The sequence below is a fragment of the Sorex fumeus genome, unplaced genomic scaffold, assembly GCF_029834395.1.
Source record: "Sorex fumeus unplaced genomic scaffold, SorFum_2.1 ptg000233l, whole genome shotgun sequence".
NCBI lineage: Eukaryota > Metazoa > Chordata > Mammalia > Eulipotyphla > Soricidae > Sorex > Sorex fumeus.
In genome coordinates, this window is record NW_026606290.1 from 1,786,457 (window position 1) to 1,806,841 (window position 20,385).

Genomic DNA, 20,385 nt, shown 5'->3' on the forward strand with positions numbered 1-20,385 from the left:
AGCCCAGGACGCTCCTAGGTGTCACGTGTCACGCGTCTCCCTGCCCAGACAGGTCTCCAGACGGAATCGTGTGTGCAAAGAGAGCCCCACCCCTGGGGCTACAGTCTCTAAAAAAACACTTTCCCCTTCCATTAAATAACAGGCTTGTGCCGAAAGCCTGGGGCCTCGGGGAGGCATAGCGGGAGATTAATCATCCCTGGACGGCTGAGAAGTGTAACCTTTGCTGCGTTCTCAACGCATCGGGGCCTTTTTGTGTAACGCAGGCGAGACGTGTGCTCGGGTCCCACTCCCCCCATCCCACCCATGGGGGTGGGTCATCCTGTGGGTCCATGGAAACTCTTGTCAAGAGTGACCATGGCTGGGGGTTCCCCTCTTTGCTTCCTGTACTGCCAGAACTGGGGTTTCCCCATTTTCATCTCCTATCTCTTTTTCTTTCTTTCTTTCTTTCTTTCTTTCTTCTTTTTTTTTTTTTTTTTGGATGGCTACACCCAGCAGTGCTCAGGGGTCATTCCTGGCTCTGCACTCGGGAATCACTCCTGGCAGTGCTCAGGGGACCCTGTGAGATGCTGGAGATCAAACCAGGGTCAGCCGTGTGCAAGGCGCACACAGTGTCCTATGGCCCCGAGGGTTTTGTTGTTTTTGTTTTGGGGCCACACCCAGTGTTGCTCAGGGCTCGCTCCTGGCTCTGCACTCTGAAATTGCTCCTGGCAGTGCTCGGGGACCAAATGGGATGCCGGGGATGGAACCTGGTTAAGCGGCGGCAAAGACAAGCACCTTAGCCACCAGGCCACATCTTCAGCCCTCTCTACCTCTGCTGGACATCAGATTCCAAGGCATTAGCTGCTGCGGCTGGAGCCATAGTACAGCAGGGAGGGCACTTGCCTTGCACACGGGGATTTAATCCCCAGCATCCCCACGCTCCCCCGAAACCTGCCAGAGTGAACCCTGAGTGCTGAGCCCGGAGTCAGCCCCGAGCACTGCTGGGTGTGGCCCCCAGACAAAACCAGCAGAATAAAATGTCAGCTCCAGAGCAGAGTTCCCTGTCACTTCCTGTCCGACCTCCGGCCCCGCATCACCCGATCAGAAGCTGGGGTTCCGAGGTCACCTCGGCTCACACGCAGTCTCGGCTTGCACCCCAGACCTCTCCTGTGCACGTCCCAGCGTCATCTCCAAACGCAGCCATTCTCTACACACACACACACACACACACACACACACACCAGGTGATTGTGATTCTGCCTGCTGACCAGACATGGCCATTCTCTACACACACACACACACACACACACACACACACGTGATTGTGATTCTGCCTGCTGACCAGAACTGGATCCCTCAGGGCTGGGGGATGTGACAGCCCAGCGTGGGCTCAGGCCGCTGCCCTTCCGAGGGGCTCCCAGGCTCCCTCTCTAGGCCCCCTCACCAGGGCCCTTGGTGCCATTCGGCCTCCAGGTGTGACGGCCACGGCTGTCCCCACGCAGCATCCCAGGAGTGCCCTGCCCACAGGGCCCCTCCTGGAGGTCGTTGCTTCCTCTGACTTTTTCTGCAGCTCTTCAGCCTCCTGGGGGGTCCCTGGCCCCCAGCTCAGGCCAGGCGGCCGCATCTCTGTGACCGTACGGAGAGAGTGAGGTGAGGAGGGTGGACAGAAGCTCTGCCTCACGGGCGTTTCCAATGGGCCCTGATGTCCACTGCGCGCACATAACCCAGTGGACCAGACGCTTCCTGGGTTTGTCCCAGATCAGACAGCCTGATGCTGGCGCATGCATAAGAGGGTCTGCAGCCGCCCCCACCCAGAGCCTCCGGGGGCGTAGACAGTTGCCCAAGCAGAAAGAGTGTTGTGTCCTCTCCAGAATGTTCCATGGCGGAAAGCATAATCGCGTCTCCCGGAAATGCTGTTGATGTCAGTGTATTAAGGGCAGGTTGTTATTTGAAATGAATTCATTCAGTTTCAACTTTGTCTGCTCACTTCCCAGGTTGGCACCTGTTCACAGTTACCTGCATTCACACTCTTTGGAACCCTCCATTGAAAAAATACACCCCCCCCCAATTTGCTGTTGACATTTTGAGGGGCCCCCTTCAAGGCCCAGAGGATGCGTCTTTTTTTTTTCTTTTCTTTTTTTGGGTCACACCCAGTGGTGCTCAGGGCTTACTCCTGGCTCTGCACTCAGGAATTACTCCTGGCGGTGCTGGGGGGACCCTATGGGATTCCGGGGATCAAACCCGGGTTGGCTGCATGCAAGGCAAATGCCCTACCCGCAAATGCCCTACCCGCTGTACTATCACTCCGGCCCACCATTCACCTTTTTTTTTTTTTTTTTTTGCTTTTTGGGTCACACCCGGCGATGCTCAGGGGTTACTCCTGGCTCATGCACTCAGGAATCGCTCCTGGCGGTGCTCGGGGGACCATATGGGATGCTGGGAATCGAACCCCCCCCCCCCCCCCCCCCCCCCCCCCCCCCCCCCCGGTCGGCTGCGTGCAAGGCAAACACCGTACCTGTTGTCCTATTGTTCCAACCCCAGAGGGTACTTCTTTTGTTTGGTTTTGGTGGGCCACACCCGGCGGTGCTCAGGACTAAGTCCTGGCTCTGCACTCTGGGATCACTTCTGGCAGTGCCGGGTTGTGTGTGTGTAGGGGGGAATAGCAGTACCATATGGGATGCCAGGGATCGAACCTGGGTTCACCACATGCAACGCAAGCGCCTCACCCGCCAGACTGTCGCTCTAGGCCCTCGGGCTGCTTCTGGTACACTCCCTGGGGTCCCGTGCTCACTCGCTCTCTGAAAACCAGTTTCTCTTCCTCGTCTTTCCTTCCCATTGTCGCTGCTTTGTGGTTGCGGTTCCCTTTGTGGATCTGCTCTGCTGCTCACACAGCACTTGTGTGCGGCCTGGGGCCTGCGCCCGTCTCTACACGCAGGTGGGGTTGCTGTCACACCCCACACCTGCTCCCTGGGGCTGCCTTCCTGGCCACTAGCCTCACCCTTGGAGGGGGACCTGGAGTCACAGCCTTTGGGCTCCTCCTGGCTCTGCTCGTTGACCGTATGGGATGCCGGGGGCCACACTGGGGTTGGCCGGGCGTGAAGCCGGGCGCCCTTCCTGCCTACCTGCTGTACTGTCACTCCAGCTCATGTATGTCTCTTATTTATTGATTTGGTTTTGGAGTCACATGGGCTGTGCTCATGGTGTACTCCTGGCTCTGTGCTCAGGGCTCGCTCCTGGCGGGACTCAGTGATCGGATGCAGTGGTGGGTACCAGGCAAGCACTCTGCCCACCGTCCTGTGGCTCCAGCTCCTGTCCATCATTTTGTTTTGAAGTTGCGACCCTTGGCTGCGCAAGTCTCACAGTTGTCGTTGTGGGACCCTCCCGAGCCTGGCCAGGCCCAGGAGATCGCGCAGTCTGGCGGTTCCTGGAGTCCAGACACCAGTCCGGCACCTGTGTTCTTGCAGAGTAGCCAGTGTGAGCCTCTGAGCCAGCCCCTGGGGCCCTGAACACACCCCTTTTTCTGGGGGGTGGGGGGAAGGGACCACACCCAGCAGCCCTCAGGGCTTACCTCTGGTGGTACTGGGGATCGAACCCGGGTCGGCTCTGTGCAAGGCAGCGCCCTACCCTGAAATGACTTTATTTTATTTTATTTATTTTTTTGCTTTTTGGGTCACACCTGGCAATGCACAGGGATTACTCCTGGCTCTGCACTCAGGAATTACCCCTGACCATGCTCAAGGGACCATATGGGATGCTGGGAATTGAACCCGGGTCGGCCGCTTGCAAGGCAAACGCCCTACCCGCTGTACTATCGCTCCAGCCCCTGAAATGACTTTAAATTCTATTTTTCTCTCTCCCTCCTTCCTCCTCTTCCCCCACCCCCTCCCACCCTTCCCTTCCCTCTTTGTAGAGATCATGCACGATGTGATAAAGAAGGTGAAGAAGAAGGGAGAGTGGAAGGTGAGCTCCCGTGGGGGGACTCCAGCAGGGGCAGAGGGCAGGGGCGTAGGGGTGTGGGCGGGCCGTGCCTGGGAACCCCAAAAGGTGGTCCGCTCCGCCGCTCACTAAGTACGATCCTGGGTCCAAAAGTCTTGGTGCTGGGCAAGACAGACAGGACCGGGCTCTTAAGGCACTCACCTTGCAGGCAGCCAGTCCCGGCTCTGTTCCCTGAGCCCTGCTGGTAGCAGGTGCGGTTTTATTTAAAGACATCGACTTAGGGGAGTGTGAGGAGAGAGAAGGAGAGAATATAGTGTTCGAGAGAACACGGGTTTCTCCAGAGTGGAAAAGCCTTTGCCTACTTTTAATTATTGTTGTTGTTGTTGTTATGGTTTTGGGCCATACTGGTGATGCCCAGGGGTTACTCCTGGCTCTGCACTCAGGAATCACTCCTGGCGATGCTCAGGGAACCATCTGGGATGCCGGGGATCAAACCCAGCGGGCCGCATGCAAGGCCAACACGCTCCTGTACGTTTGCATTTCTGACAACCGGGGAATTGCTTTATCCTGGAACGTGAAACCTGTATTTGTTCACGCTTAGAAGATCAAGTCAGCGAGAGCCAAGCCTGACCTCTTAGAAGGCAGGGTTTGGCCAAGGCAGTGGGGCGGGAAGGAACACAGGGAGCTTGGTGCCCACCCCCCGGCCTCTGCAGCCCACAAGCTGTGCCCTCTGCTTCCAGGTCCTGGTGGTGGACCAGCTGAGCATGAGGATGCTCTCGTCCTGCTGCAAGATGACGGACATCATGACGGAGGGGATCACAAGTGAGTGTGGCCTCCTCTTTGCCCTTGGGCTTTCTGCTCCCCGCCTGGCTCAGCTTCAGGGTCTCCCAGCATGCGGGGTGGTCGGGGCTGGAACTTCCCCAGAGAGCCCCAGGGCTTCTCATCCATCCCTGGCTGGGACCCTGCACCCGAGCCAGCACTCAGTGCCGCTCTTGAATCTGTTAAAAGATACAGAACCTGTGGTACGTCTACACAACGGAATACTACGCAGTCGTTAAGAAAAAAAGAAGTCACGACATTTGCTTCAACGTGAATGGACATGCAGAGCATCATGCTGAGGGAAATGAGTCAGAGAGAGAGGGCCAGACATAAAATGATCACACTTGTTTGCCAGATATTGAAAAAAAAAAAGTTTGAGAATACTACCCAAAGGCAGTAGAAACGAGGGCCAGGAAGACTGTCCAGGGTAGGGAGCTTGCCACAGGGAAGGGGCGGGGGGACCACTAAGTTAATGGTAATTTGAAATTGTCACTCTGGACAGGAGCTGAGTGCTGAAAGGAGACAAAGGGATGTGCGTGATAACCGCTCAGGAACAGATTGCAAACCATAGTGCCTTAAAGGATAGAGGGAATGGGAGAGAGAAAGAGAGACAGGCTGCTGGGGGGGAGGGCGTGGAGGGAAACTGAGGACATTGGTGGCGGGAGACATGCCCTGGTGAAGGGACGGGCATTGCAGTGTTGTATGACCGAAATCCAGCCGTGAACAACTTTGTCACTGTGTATCTCATGGTGATTCCATTTTAAAAAAACAAAAAAGAAAACCCGTCAAAAGATGCCCAAAGGAGAGTTTAAATTTAAAAAAAAGAAAGAAAAGAAAAGCCTTCTCAGTAGAAAGAAGACTACTTTCAAACAGACTCAGCCAAGGGAGAAATCATCCGAATGCCAGTGAACCCAAGAATCCCTGGTGGTCAGGGAGATGCACCTGAACGCAGAGTGTGGCTCAGAAACAAGACAGACAAGGCAGAGTGAGATGCCGCTGTCCCTTCCCTGGGTTGGATTATTTTGGGGGGAGAGGGGCCACAGCCAGCAATGCTCAGGGCTTATTCCTGGCTCTGTGCTCAGGGATTGCTCGTGGTAGGCTTGGGGGGAACATACGGGGTGCCGGGGAGCAAACCCAGTCAGTACCAACCGGCTAACTTTGAACTTGGGCCAACTTTGCCAACGGCTGACTGGGTTTGATCCTGGCACCACATCAAGTCACTTGAGCCTGCCAGGAGTGATCCCTGAGCTCACAGCCAGTAGTAAGTCCTGAGCACTGTCGGATGTGGTCCAGAAACCAAAAGCAAGAAAAAAAAAAAACCTGAAAACAAGATCTTCAAACCCTGTATGTGTTCGAAGGATTTGGGTGTGAGTCTGAACATCATCTAGTGAAATGTCTTTACACTGCTCTGGGGCCTCACACTGAGAGATGCCCTGTTTGCTCTGTTCGCTGCCCTGAGAGGGGCACCCGGGTCTCCCTTCCCCCTCCAGGAGTCGCTGGTGCAGCTCCAGCTCTGTCAGGTGACTGTAAGCTAAGAACTATCCCCAGGTTGCTCTTGGCAGGGGCAGGAGCAGACCCGGCTGTCAACCAGAGGTCCAGGACTCTCTTGAACAGAATACGCTGTTTCAGCCCTGGACTGTGTAGGGGACAGGAATGGAGAGGGGAGCCCTGTCATAGCTGTTGGACACACGGGGGCAAGGCAAACACGACCCAGTTGCGAACCAGGAAACTCAACCTAGAGATGCTCAGAACAGCGGAGAAAAAGGCTGTTCTTTCTCGGCAGAGTGAGAGCCGTTTTCTGTCCAGGCTTCCCAGCATCTCAGGTGTGAGGTCAGGCCAGATGGGGACCCTCCGACCTGGCCTCTGTGGGTGCGTGTGCACTCAGGTGCCCGCACGGGGGTGGCTTCCAACTCGGTGACCCCCATCCCGTTCCCTGACCCCCCTCTGCTGCTGTCCCCGCCCCCAATCCAGTTGTGGAAGACATCAACAAGCGCAGGGAGCCGCTGCCCAGCCTGGAGGCCGTGTACCTCATCACGCCGTCCGAGAAGGTGAGTCCCACCCTGGGGTTGGGGGACCCACCTGAGCTGGCGAGGGCCCCGAAAGAACTCAGGCGCTGGCACTTTCTCCTGCCTGATGTCACCAAGAGGCAGCAGTTGTGTCCACGGGACCTGACTTAGGCTTCGGGGTGACTCACGCCAGAATCCAGACTGGGCATGTGCTGGTGCTGGGGCCCGAGGGTGGTCACTGTCTCCGTCTCCATCCTCAGTAGCTCTCTCCACGCCACCAGCTGTCAACTTGAGCGTTTCGGCAGATGTCCCTTGCATTGCCACAACTTCAGTTGGCATCTTCCAGAAGGTTCTTGGCCTTCCTGGAGACAGGCTGGCCCTCTTCTTGGGAACCCCAGCCATTGTGGGCTCGGAAGAACGGTGCCCTCCTGGAATGAACCCAGAAAACGTTTCTTTATCTAAGTTCCTCGGGGTGGGGTGGGAAAAGTCCCTCAAACCTAGCCATCGCCAGACCTAAGTTAGGGTTAATCATATATCGACAGCCCCAGCTGTGGCTGCAGAGAGGCCGGGGCCGGGGGTTGGGGTGGGGCGCTGGCCTCAATTGGGGGCTCCCACTGCTCTGGTGGGACTCCCTGCTGAAGTGAGACACAGCTGGCCGGGACTTGACTCGGCTCAGACCTGGGCCCCTTCCGACTTCATATTCAGACTCAGTTTCTGCTCTTCCCACTCCACGCAGTCTGTCCACTCGCTCATCAGCGACTTCAAGGACCCGCCGACTGCCAAGTACCGGGCGGCACACGTGTTCTTCACTGACTGTGAGTAGGCCACGGCCACAGCCAGGCGCCACAGGCTTGTCCACTGCCAGCTGCAGCCAGCCAGCCAGCCAGCCAGCCAGCCAGGGGTTATATATCGTAAGCCCCAGCCAGCCGGCCATGGGCTTGTATACTGTGGGCCACAGCCAGCTGGCCACGGGTCTGTCCGCTGTAGACTTTAGCCAGCCATAGGTTTGTCCACTGCAGACCCCAGCCAACCAGCCACCGGCTTGGCACCGCAGGCCACAGCCAGCCGGCCACAGGCTTGCTTACACTTTCATCCTCCCTCCAGAAGAGGATTCACACGAGAAACACAAACACAGTTACAGGCTCTGCTCCCTCATGAAAAGTGACGCCTCTCAGGATTAGCGATTGCACCCCCGGAGCTGTCCTCTGCACCCCAGCTTCTCTGTAGGGGCTTCCAGATGGACCCAGCGATGCTCCACTGGCCGGTGTCCATGTCAGGGGACCCTGATCCTCTGCCCGGCGTTAGGCCTCTTAACATGGCGAGGGTTTATAATCAGGCCCAGGGCGGGGGCGACTGTCACCCTGTAACCCTGGAGACAGCCCTCACCTGTGAGCCAGAGCGTGCCAGGAGCTGCGCTCCTGGACTCGTGGGGGCCTCTCCAGCCCTCAGCGCTGAGCTAGGGGCCGAGGAAGCAGTGGCACTGTCCCAGCTGGGCTGACAGTGCTGGGCTGACGGCGTCAGCAGCATAACCCAGCAGCATGCGCCGGGAGCCTGCAGCCTTTCATCCAGCTCAGGAGACTCGCTTGAAACCGTAGTTCCCCACAAGTGTGTCCTGTGCTCCTCTGAGCTCCTTGAATTCTCAGGGAAGTGCCTTGAGCACCCCCACCACCCCCACCTCCACAATCCTCCACTCCATGTTCTGCATTAGGCCTCCTGAATAGTCTGATATGCCCTGCTGTAGGCTCGGTGCCCAGGGCCACTCCCTGGGGTGCTGGGATTTGAACCCGGGCCTCCATGTCCACACATGCACTCCAGCCCGTGACGAGTGCCGCCTGGCCTCATCTGCCTTCTCGGCCTCTCCTGCTTTCCTTCCTCAGTACCAGAAAAAGGGTCTTATTAGTTTTCTCCTTCCCATCTTCTGGGGACTGGAGCAAAGGTACAGCGGGGAGGCGCTTGCCTTGCCTACAACTAACCCGGGTTCCATCCCCGGCATTCCATGTGCCGCGCCCCGGCAGTCCCCCCAGGAGTGATCCCTGAGTGCAAGGCCAGGAGTAAGCCCCAAACACCGCCTGATGTGGCCCAAAACAAAAAAACCCTCTCCATTTTTTTTTTGTCTTTTTGGGTCACACCTGGCGATGCACAGGGGTTACTCCTGGCTCTGCGCTCAGGAATTACTCCTAGTGGTGCTCGGGGGACCATGTGAGATGCTGGGAATCGAACCCGGGTCGGCCGCGTGCAAGGCAAATGCCGTGCTATCACTCCGGCCCCCTCTCCATCTTCATTGCCAATATATCGAGGGCCTGGTAGATTGTTTTCCATTCCTTGTATTTATCGCCCTTAATTCAGTTTCGGTGCTGGGGGTTGAACCCAGGCTGCATGCGTGCAAAGCTCCCCCCAGAGCCACATCCGCAGCCCGTCTGTCCCTCGTCTGCCCTAGATTTTGTGGCTGACTGAGGCTCAGTTTCCTCCGTAAAAACTCCAGGCAAAGACCCCCGCCCCACCCCGACTTGGGCTGCAGTTGCGCGAGCCTGCAGAAGGGCGGGAGAGCCTGTTGCTGACTGTCACCGTGTCCTCCTTGCAGCCTGTCCAGATGCCCTGTTCAATGAGCTGGTCAAATCTCGAGCAGCCAAAGTCATCAAAACGCTGACGGAAATCAACATCGCGTTCCTCCCCTACGAGTCCCAGGTGAGGCCCCCCGGGTCGCTCATTCTCTCAGGCGTCCTGGCACTTGTGGAAGGACGCCCATGAGCGAGGTGTGTGACGGAAGCAGTGTCCCCTGCGTCCCCTCCGGAAGCCCTCACCCTGCTCTCAGTTACCAACCGCTCCCTGCCCTGCACTGGTTTCTGCGAGCGTCCGCCCCCATTGGCTGAGGCCTTAAATAGCCCACGAGTAGCCGGAGGGATGGGGGGGGGCCGCGTCTCCATCTGCTTCCAGGGAGCCTGGTTTTTTTTTTTTTTTTTTTAACGTAGAGATAACCTCAGCTGGTCAGGAACAGATGGCCACCCCCGTCATCAGCCCTTAACACTTCCCATGCCAAAGGCTGGTAGCAAAACCTCTCTCTCTCCTCTCGGGAAAAGGCCAAGGTACCAGTCCAGAGCAGGTGAATCAGACGGAGAGAGAACATGCAATATTTATAGCTTTTTGGTTTTGTTTGGGGGTCACCCCTGGCGGTGCCCGGGGCTGACTCCTGGTTCCGCGTTCAGGGATCGCTTCTGGTGGGGCTTGGGGGACCCTCTGTGGTGTTGGAGACAGAACCTGGCAGAGAAAGGGCGACTGTGGTTTATTGGATCTTCCTTGAGCACCTCCTAGAACGGCATTTCCCTCGGGTCAGGGGACCTGGACAGATCCTGGGTCAGAAGTAGCCTCGGGGGCAGTTGGGGCTCCTCTTGTTTGTTCACTTCAAGAAGGTTGATTTGATTTGTTTTGTTTTCTGGAAAGGGTTTTGTTTTATTTTGTTTTGCTTTCTGGAAAGGGGTTTTTGGTTTCATTTTGTTTTCTGGAAAGGGTTTTTTTTGGTTTGTTTGTTGTGTTTTGTTTTCTGGAAAAGGAGTGGTTGGTCAGATAAGGGGGTGATAGGCCAGATGCCACAGAGTGCCCTATGAGGAGCAGGACCCAGAGCAGTATTACAGTGGGGAAGGCGCTTGCCTTGCACATGGGACCTGGGTTCGATCCCATTGTGATCTTGAGCTTGCCAGGACTAATTCCTGAGCACAGAGCCAGGAGTGACCCCTGAGCACTGGGTGTGGCCCAAAAACAAAACCAAAGGGAGAATGGAAAAATCTCCTGTGGACAGTGAAAGCCTGTCTCTCCCTTCTCGCTGGCCTGAGGCCTGCTCCCAGCTTGAAGACAGGAATTTTCCCCTCCTTGGGAGCTCAGTCACCACCTGGTTTGAGCAAAAGCCAGCATCCTCAGGGCTGGAGAGATACTATAGTGGGTAGGGCACTTGCCTTCCACACAGCTGACCCACGGTCCCGATTCCCAGAATCCTGTGTGGTCCCCAGAGCCCGCCAGGAGTGATCCCAGAGAACAGAGCCAGGACCAAGTCCTGGACATAGATGGGTGTCCCAAAACAGAACAAAACGGAACAAATCCAGCATCCTATAACATGTTATGGGGCCGGAGCAGTAGTACAGCGGGGAGGATGTTTGATTTGCACATGGCCGACCTGGGTTCAATCCCTGGCATCCCATATGGTCCCCAAGCACCACCAGGAGTAATTCTTGGGTGCGGAGCCAGGAGTTACCCCTGAGCATTGCTGGGTGTGACCCAAAAAGAAAAATAAAAACACATCATACTTCAGATATTCTTTTTTGTTTTGGGGCCACACCAGGTGTTGCTCAGAGGTAACTCCTGGCTCTGTGCTCAGGAATTACTCCTCGAAGTGCTTGGGTAATCATGTGGGATGCCAGGGATCAAACCCAGATCTGCCACAAATGCCCTCCCCGCTGTGCTATCACTCTGGTCCCAAACTTCATATATTTTTAATAAGGGATAATTTCCCAAACACACTTTTTTTTTATGCTCAAGAATAAGCAAAAAATAGTTCCTCTATTTTTTGTTTTGTTTTGGGACCACACACAGCAGTGCTCAGGACTTATTTCTGGTGGGCGTGGGGAACCGTATGGAGTGCTGGGGATGAACCCAGGTCAGCTGGTGTAAGGCAAATGCCCTACTCACTGTACTATCATTCCAGCCCTGTCCATCCCTCAATTTTGTTTTAAGCTTCAGGCTTTCTCAAAAGATCAGGGCATTTTACATAAATGTGATTCTAAGAGAATTTTGCTTGTTAATAGACTAGAGAGGAAATAGTGAACTTGTCGGACCCTGAAAAAAATAAAGAAAAGTGATTAGTGCATACTACTGAAGATAGGATTTTTTTGTTTGTTTCTTTGTTACTTTTTGGGTCACACCTGGTGATGTGCAGGGGTTCCTCCTGGCTCTGCACTCAGGAATTACTCCTGGCGGTACTCAGGGGGACCATATGGGATGCTGGTAATCGAACCAGGATCGGCCGCGTGCAAGGCAAATGCCCTACCCACTGTGCTGTCGCTCCAGCCCCAGGATAGGAAATTATTAAATCCACAAAAAGCTTCTCTCTTTGGCCACAATCACAGCACAGTTTCTAGTTGCTTTTTTATTAAACTAACTTTTTGTTTTGTTTTGTTTTTGCTTTCTGGGTCTCACCCGGCGATGCACAGGACTTACTCCTGGCTCTGCACTCAGGAATCACTCCTGGCGGTGCTTGAGGAACCATATGGGATGCTGGGAATCAAACCTCTGTTGACCGCATGCAAGGCAAATGCCCTACCTGCTGTGCTATCGCTCCAGCCCCCATGAATCACAGTGATTTTTAAAAGTTAGTTGAATGGGGCTGGAGCGATAGCACAGCAAGTAGGGCGTTTGCTTTGCATGCAGCTGACCTGGGTTCAATTCCCAGCATCCCATATGGTCCCTCGAGCACCATATCACTCAGGAGTGATTCCTGAGTGCAGAGCCAGGAGAAACCCCATTGCATCGCCGGGTGTGACCCAAAAAGCAAAAAAAAAAAAAAAAAAAAAAAATCATTGTGATTCAGGCCACATGTTTACAAGAGTGTTAACATTGACAGTTGCTGTGGACACAGTTAATTTACTACACCTGCTACTACCACAGTGCCCAGTAGCCTCCATCACTGTCCCTGTGTCACTTCCAATTTCCCCTCCCCGCCCCTGCACACACACCCCCACCCCCCTGCTTGGGCATCTGAGTTTTGTAGCCAAGGCCAAGTGTTTTCTGTCGGCTAGTCCTGTGCAGCCCCTCGTTTTGTCTTTCTCGACAGCACAAGTGAGCAAGATCATTGGGATCTGCCTTTTCCCCTCTGATTTCGCTTAGCAAAACCCAGCATCCTTGGAATGGTACAGCTGTGAGGGCACTTGCCTTGCATGTGGCCGACCTGGGTTTGGTCCCTGGCATCACATATGGTTCTCTGAGCCCACCAGGAGTGATCCCTGAGCCCAGAGCCCCGACTGACCCCTGAGACTTGCCAAGTGTGGCCAAAGAATAACAAAATCAGGAGACCCTCCAGTTCCCTCCAGGCTGTTGCATGATTTCATCCTTTCTTACAGTTGTATTCTAGCACTGTCTTCTCATTCATCGATTTGCTCTAGTGGGCCCAGTAATGTCTCCGTTGTGAGACTTGTTGTTACTGTGTTTGGCATATTGAATATGTCACAGGGAGCTTACCAGGCTCTGCCGTGCGGGCGAGATACTCTCGGTAGCTTGCCGGGCTCTCCGAGAGGGGTGGAGGAATCAAACCCGGGTCGATCCGGATAGGCCGCGTGCAAGGCAAACGCCCTACCCGCTGTGCTATTCCTTATCACGGCTTCCTTACCTCCTCATCTATTGGACATTTGGTTCGTGCCATCTGCTGCCATTGCATTTTCTGCAGTGAACAGAGGTTTGCAGACAGCTACTTAAATCAAAATTTTTGTGTTCTTCGGGGAAAATCGCTATATCATAATTGACACTCTGTTTTTAGGACTTTTGCGCTTTCTGGCTTTGTTTTCTTTCTTTTTTTTTTTTAATGAAGTTACTAAAGAACCAAAAAGTTCTCCTTTTAAAGCCAAGAAGAGCTCCATCTGATGATAGTACATAGGTTGTGTGTGCTGATGTCATAAAACTGAGTTTATAACACACCCTGAGGCCTCACCCTGGGGCTTCCCCATTGCTCACGGACACTCAGGACCTTGCCTGCCTGCCTGGGCGGGGCTCCCCCTTCACCCCCGCAGGGAGGACCCCTCCACTGCCTCAAAGCTCCCTGCCCCTCCCGGCTGCCTTCCCATCCCCTCCCACCCCCACCCCCCATCCACAGGCCCCAGCTAAGCTCCCACTTTCCATCGGGTTTGTGGTCCACATGCTCTGCTTGTGAACAGGCATGGAGGTGATGGCTGGTTCCCAGTGTGCCCCCAGATGGGGGGTCGGAGGGGAGGAGGGAAACGTATTCTGGGTGCTGGGGGCAAGCCGGCCTTCTTGCCCGGGCGCTGATAGCAGGCCTGGTTCTCACTCCTGCTCAGGTGTACTCCCTGGACTCGGCCGACTCCTTCCAAAGCTTCTACAGTCCCCACAAGGCCCAGATGAAGAGCCCCATCCTGGAGCGCCTGGCCGAGCAGATTGCCACCCTGTGTGCCACGCTGAAGGAGTACCCCGCCGTGCGGTATCGGGGGTGAGCAAGGCGGCGTGACGCCCCGTCCTGGGTCTGCGGTTTCCCCAGTTGTCTAAGGGGGCCAAGATCAGGGTGTCTCCCACCGGCCACTCTGTGACCCGTGTTTCTGTTACCGTGTTTCACCGTGACCGGGACAGCGCCCACCCAGGGGGCAGGAGAGAATCCACTCGGCTCAGGGTGCGGGAGCAGGGGGCCACTGCCACTCAGCCCAGGCCTCCCAGAGTTTGTCAGTGACCGAGTGGTTCTCGGCCTCCCTCGGGGCTCTGCTGCCACTCACCTGCTGTGCGTCAGGCACACAGAACTGCCCAGAGGAGCCTCGAATGGGCACTGTTAGGGAGGTTCTCAAGCCTTACCACCTCCAAGACCAGGCCCAAGAGGAGCGCAGGTCCGGGACAGGAGCATCTGAGCAGGGAGAGATGCCGGCGGCCGAGAGAACCCAGAGGGGCCAAGTCTGGAAGGAAGGAGGGTCTCAGTGAGTGGCCATCACAGAGGGGCTTCAGGAGCACTGCTGGCCGATGCTCCCGATGGCACTGGGGATGCCTCCAGCACTGAGCATGCAGAGGGCCACCAGCCGATGCAGCTACCTCCAGGGCCTCAGACCAGCCAGTCTGGGTCACGCCCCTCAGGGACTGTCTCTGAAAGCTGGGGGGAGACGCAGGCGTGGACGCAGTGCTAGGAGTCATGTATTAGATGTGTGAGCAAGAGCCAGGCAAGGAGAGATGGGGAGGGGTGGGCCTCTGTGAAAGGGTCTGGGACCACCACCACCTGCTAGGCACAAGTGCTCCCCTCTGGTGTGGCTCCCGGGTGGGCGTGGTCATGTTGTGGGAGCAGCTCTGTTTGGGTGGGTGTGGTCCAGTTGTGGGCGTGGCCTGGGTGGGAGCAACTCTTCCAGTGGGAGCAGTGGGCGTGGCTCCAGAGTGGGCGTGACTGTTCCAGTGGGTGTGGCTCCAGGGTGGGCGTGGCCCTCTGTAGGTGAGTGGGGGCCGTACCTGCCATCTGGTGGCAGGAGCACAGGAGGCCTTCAGCTTGACCGTCCCCCCGCTGTGTTGGCAGTTATGGCTCTCATCTCGAAGCAGGCCCCAGGAACCCAAGTGGGGGGAATTGGGGCACAGCCAGCCAGCTTGCGGGGAAACGGTGTGTGTAAGACCCCAGCCCGCAGAGTAGGACTCACCCCCCTCACGCTTTGGGCTGCGTATCCCCTGAGGGCAGGTGCCCCAGTTCACCCTATTCCCCTCCACTGTCAGGGAATACAAGGACAACGCCCTGCTGGCCCAGCTGATCCAGGACAAGCTGGACGCCTACAAAGCCGATGACCCCACCATGGGCGAGGTGAGTGCACGGAGACCACACAGCCGCCCCGGGCCCCACTCTGTGAGAGCCTCAGGACACACTCGGTGGGTGACAGAATCTGTGGCCCCCTCGGTTCTATTTCCCTGGACTGTCCCACGTCAAGCCCCGAGAGACGCTTGTCCTGGAACCCGCCCAGTAGTGCCATGTTGAAAGCAAGTTGATGCCAGGACCTTTCCTTTGTACACCGTGTGCATGAGTTGAGTCTGGACTGCAGCCCCCTGTCTCGTACTGTTGACATCACTGGGGCCAGACCCAGAAGGTCCTTTCTAATGGAACCACCCTCCGTCCTGGTGCACGGGCCGCGCCTGCTAGCAGCTGCACCAAGGCCCTGTTGATAAACTCGCTTTGGAGGTGGCTGTGTAAGCAAACAGGCTTACGTGGAGATGCACCTACTTCTGTCTCCAGACCCTCCCAACAGAGCGTCAAGCGAGGCCCCGGCAATTTTTGGTTGCTGGTGACAGGGCTTTTTTGGTGAGCCGGTGTGTCGGCCCTGCCCGGGCCACGGCAAGTTTTGAGACACAAAGCACTGGCCTTGGTGAAGAGTGGCCGAGAGCTGGGAACGCTAAGAAGCACATGTGTCCCGTGAGCTGCCGCCTCTTTGGTGCTTGGGGAATCAGGAGACGGGACACCTCATGACATATGCCGGCTTCCACGCTGACCCCTGGGGTTCTTGGACAAGTTGCCAGTGCCATCTCGCCAGGCTTGGCCTCAGATGTCACTTCCGGCTGCCCCAGTTCTGAGGGCACCCACACAAGCCAGTGATCAGAGGTGCCTGGGGGAGGGGACCAGAGTGATAGCACAGTGGGGAGGGCGTTTGCCTTGCACGCAGCCAACCCGGGTTTGATTCCCAGCATCCCATATGGTCCCCTAAGCACCACCAGGAGTAACCCCTGAGCATCACTGGATGTGTGACCGCAAAAGCCAAAACAACAACAGGTGCCTGGGGAGCTTGTGGGAACCCACTCCCTGTGCTGCCCCCCAGGGCCCAGACAAGGCGCGCTCCCAGCTCCTGATCCTGGACCGTGGCTTCGACCCCAGCTCCCCGGTCCTCCACGAACTGACCTTCCAGGCCATGAGCTACGACCTGCTGCCCATTGAAAATGATGTCTATAAGTAAGTACACGCGTGCCCCACAGGGCTCGGTTTGTGTGAGAGACGCGCCACCCCTGGAAAGAGGGCCTCGGGAAGCAGGCTTGCTAAGACGCTCTCCTTGGAGACTCCCCCAGACCCCCTGGGGCCCGCTGGGGAGCTCAGGCCTCCTTGGGGTGCAGAACTGCAGTTTGCCACAGGGCATTGTGTGGATTCAAAGTGTCCCTGTCACTTGGAATATCCTGGCCGTTGTCATGGCGGTGACTGTTGTGGAGAAGGACAGGTCTTCAGCTCAGGAGAACCCAGTCACCTACAGTCACAGCCTGCTGGGCCGTGTGGGCCGCGCAGACGCGTGGGTGCGTGGGCCTGACTCCGTGGCACATCAGGACCACGAAAGGTGACAGCATCCGGCAGCCACACTTCTCCCTGAGCTCCGCTCTCCTCACTGCAAACAGTGATGTCAGTGGCAGGCCGTGGGAACTGTTTCCCAGTTCCGGGCTTTCCTTTCTATGGGCGTAATTGTGCAGTAACCGTGTCTCGTGAACACTGACTGCAGAGGTGATGGTTTCACGGTGAGGGTGTGGTTGGACCCAGGGCCATAGTACAGACGGGAGGGCACTTGCCTGGCACCTGCTGACCTGGATTTAATCCCCTGCACCACCTCTGGACCCCTAACCCCGCCAGGAGTGATTGCCAAGTGCCAGAAGTAAGCCTGAACGCTGCTTCAAAAACAAACAAAAAATTTAATCAGAAATAAATAAAAGCAAGGGCCAGAGCGATAGTACAGCAGGTAGGCATTTGTCTTACACACCAACAATCCAGACTTTATCTCTGTCACCCCATAAGGTCCCCGGAGCTCGCCAGGGGGTTCCTGAGCACTGCCATGTGGGGCCCAAAAACCAAAACTAAATATCAATAAACATACAAAAGCAGACGTTGATGTCTTCTCTCCTGCCCCTTGGTACTGTCCATTTGGCTTTCCCACACCTGCCACAGCAGGAGCTACTGACCTCCTGGGCGGGCCAGCCACTCCCTTCCCTCCCGTGAGGGTCAACGGGTCCTCCAGACTGACCCACCGCTAACCCAGATCCACCCCCCAGTTGACTCGAGAGCAGAAGCGCGAGACCAGGGCCCATCAGCGGCCTTGCAGGGGTCAGGGGAGGCGGTCCTGGGGCCAGGGCTGCCTGTGAAATCATCTGTTGGGGGAGGCCGGCATCCCTCCAACCCTGACTCAGAGTATCTTTGTCTCTGCAGGTACGAGACCAGCGGCATCGGGGAGGCACGGGTCAAGGAAGTGCTGCTGGACGAGGATGATGACCTGTGGGTGGCTCTACGCCACAAGCACATCGCGGAGGTGTCCCAGTAAGAGCCTGTGCCCCAGACCCTGCGCCCAGCACCCCTGGTCCCTGTGCCCCTCGACCCTGCCCTGCCTTCCCATCACATCTCCCGCACTCCCAACCCCCCCCCCCCCCAGCTCTGTCTCCCGCGCCCATAACTGTTCCCTGTGCCCCCTGCCCTTCCAGGAGCCCCCAACTCCAGCCCCGGCTCACCCATATGTGACCTCAGGCATCCTTGAGGGTCAGTGGCTTTCGCTGAGGGCCGGGATGGTCCCCGGGACTCTGGACTCCTTTGCTGGCTCCAGTCCCGAGTCACGAGTTAGAGCATCGGGTGATGTCGGGGGTTCAGGGCCCACTCCTAGTAGCTCTTTCAGCAAAATGCTTGTGGGAGGTGGTTTGGGGGTGTAGTTTGTCGGCTGTACTTGGTGGTGCTCAGGGATAGCTCCTGGCTCTGCACTCAGGGGTCACTCCTTGGTAGGGTTTGAGGAACCCTAGAGGTAATCAGGGATCGAACCCAGGCCAGCCGCCCGCTGGTCCTTGCTAGCGCCCAGCCCCCAGTGCTTTGTAGACACAATTCCTCGGGGGACAGAGCTATGCTCCAGTCTGACTCTACTCCAGGCTCAGGCATCACTTCTGGCGGTGCTTGGGGGACTCCGCAGTGCTGGGGATCGAACCAGGGTTGACTGCACGCAACCAAAGTGCCTTTTCCCTGTACTCTCTCTCTCTGGCCCCAAAATACACACTTCTAAAGCTAGCTTGGGGTCCAGAACTTGTGCCTTCCACACAGCCAACACAGGTTGATTGCCTGGCACCCCTTATTGTCCCCCGAGCCTGCCAGGAGTGGGCCCTGAGCACAGCCAGGTATGCATGCTCCCAACCGCCAAGAAAATCTAGTTTGGAGGCCAAGGATGAAGCTCATCACAGTCCACCCACTGCTTCATATGTAGGATGCACTGGAGTCAATCCCAGGCACCATAACCTTAAAATGAAAGATCTTACATTAAAAATAAAGTTCTTCTGGGACTAGAGCAATGGCACAGCGGGTCGGGCGTTTGCCTTGCACACGGGCGACCCGGGTTTGATACCCAGCATCCCACATGGTCCCCTGAGCACTGCCAGGAGAAATTCCTGAGTGCAGAGCCAGGAGTAACCCCTGTGCATCGCCAGGTATGGCCCAAAAAGCAAAAAATAAATAAATAAATAAATAAATAAATAAAATAAAGTTCTTCCTTTCTACTGAGAGATCCAGACAGCTACATCCAGTTGGACTTTCTCGGCCGTGTGTGCTCTCCCTGGCTTCAGACCTGTAACTTCTGGGGCTGGAGCGATAGCACAATGGGTAGGGTATTTGTCTTGCATGGGGCCGACCTGGGTTCAATTCCCAGCATCCCATATGGTCCCCCAAGCAGAGCCAGGAATAATTCCTGAATGCAGAGCCGGGAGTAACCCTTGTGCATCGTCGGGTGTGACCCAAAACACAAAAACAAAAACAGACCTGTCACTTCTGAGCACGAGCTGCTCCGTTCTGAAACAGCTGCTCATTCTGCAAGTATTTCCATGTGTTTCCAACATTTAAACATTGTGAGCCAGCAGGAGCTGTGGATAACAGTTCTGCGTTTGCAGAGACACCGGGCCCTTGAGTTGGAGAACGTAGGTCTTAGGAGATGGAGGAGAAGCAGTGAAGTGTGCCCTGCTCTTGGACTCTGTGGTCTTGACGGTACTCTCCAAACTTTTTGTGATCATTCAGCTTTAGGAAAAGGTTCATCCAGGGCTGGAGTGATAGCACAGCGGGGAGGGCCTTCACCTTGCACATGGCCGACCCAGGTCCAATCCCCAGCATCCCATACGGTCCCCCAAGCAGTGCCAGGAATAATCCCTGAGCACAGATCTGGGAGTGACCCCTGAGCATCGCCAGGTGTAGCCCTCAAACCATACTCCTTAAAAAAGAAAAAGAAAAGCAATGAGTCTCTTGAGAATCACTTTACATGCATTGCTGATGGGCAGAAGTCGCTCAGGGGTGAGGCTCTTGGCGTGCGTGTGGGACACCCCAGCTCTATTCCTGGCAGAATAGTTATTCATGCAGTCCCTTGAGCACAGAGCTGGAAATATTCCTTGAGCAACCCCCGGCTCCAGAAAGGAAAGGTGCCCCGTGTTCCCGGGGAAGAGCCTCGCATCCAGAGGCCCCAGGTGTCGCCTGCTCTCTTCCAGGGAAGTCACCCGGTCGCTGAAGGACTTTTCCTCGAGCAAGAGAATGAACACGGGGGAGAAGGTAACCCTGACCTCGGGCCCCCCCCTTAGAGAGCCCCCTCTTTCTCCCCAGGATTGGGGGTGAGGGGAGGGGGGCGCTCCTCCACTGACAGTTTGGATGCTGGGGGGTGTCACTGTCCCCCTGGTCACATGACCACTGTCCATCCTGGGAGAGGTGCAGGGGCCACTCTGCTCCACCCAATGGCTCATGTCTGGGCACGCTGAGGGCAAGAGCCGACTCGCCCTTAGGAGCTGACGGTGGGGTCATCCCACCCGCCTGACCTTCTCCTGACCGTGTGTCAGTGGGGCCTCCCTCCAGCTGTGTCGCTGCCTGGCTTTGAGCCACCTCGTGACCCCCATGTCCTTCAGCTGACCCCCGACCCTGCCTTGTGAGCTCCCACTCAGGAACCCCCTCCTGGCC

At 56.4% G+C, this 20,385-nt stretch overlaps 1 protein-coding gene across 2 annotated transcripts in view; it reads left to right on the plus strand.

The window, feature by feature from the left end:
• The window catches only part of STXBP1 (syntaxin binding protein 1), a 61,424-nt gene that overhangs the window by 26,158 nt on the left and 14,881 nt on the right, over nucleotides 1-20,385 (plus strand). For both annotated transcript variants that reach the window (XM_056108787.1, XM_056108788.1), the window contains exons 2-11: nucleotides 3,890-3,939; nucleotides 4,656-4,737; nucleotides 6,706-6,782; nucleotides 7,477-7,555; nucleotides 9,322-9,425; nucleotides 13,793-13,941; nucleotides 15,186-15,270; nucleotides 16,274-16,404; nucleotides 17,635-17,742; nucleotides 19,926-19,986. In XM_056108787.1, coding sequence (XP_055964762.1) covers nucleotides 3,890-3,939; nucleotides 4,656-4,737; nucleotides 6,706-6,782; nucleotides 7,477-7,555; nucleotides 9,322-9,425; nucleotides 13,793-13,941; nucleotides 15,186-15,270; nucleotides 16,274-16,404; nucleotides 17,635-17,742; nucleotides 19,926-19,986 — 926 coding nt within the window. The remainder of the gene's footprint in view (nucleotides 1-3,889; nucleotides 3,940-4,655; nucleotides 4,738-6,705; nucleotides 6,783-7,476; nucleotides 7,556-9,321; nucleotides 9,426-13,792; nucleotides 13,942-15,185; nucleotides 15,271-16,273; nucleotides 16,405-17,634; nucleotides 17,743-19,925; nucleotides 19,987-20,385) is intronic.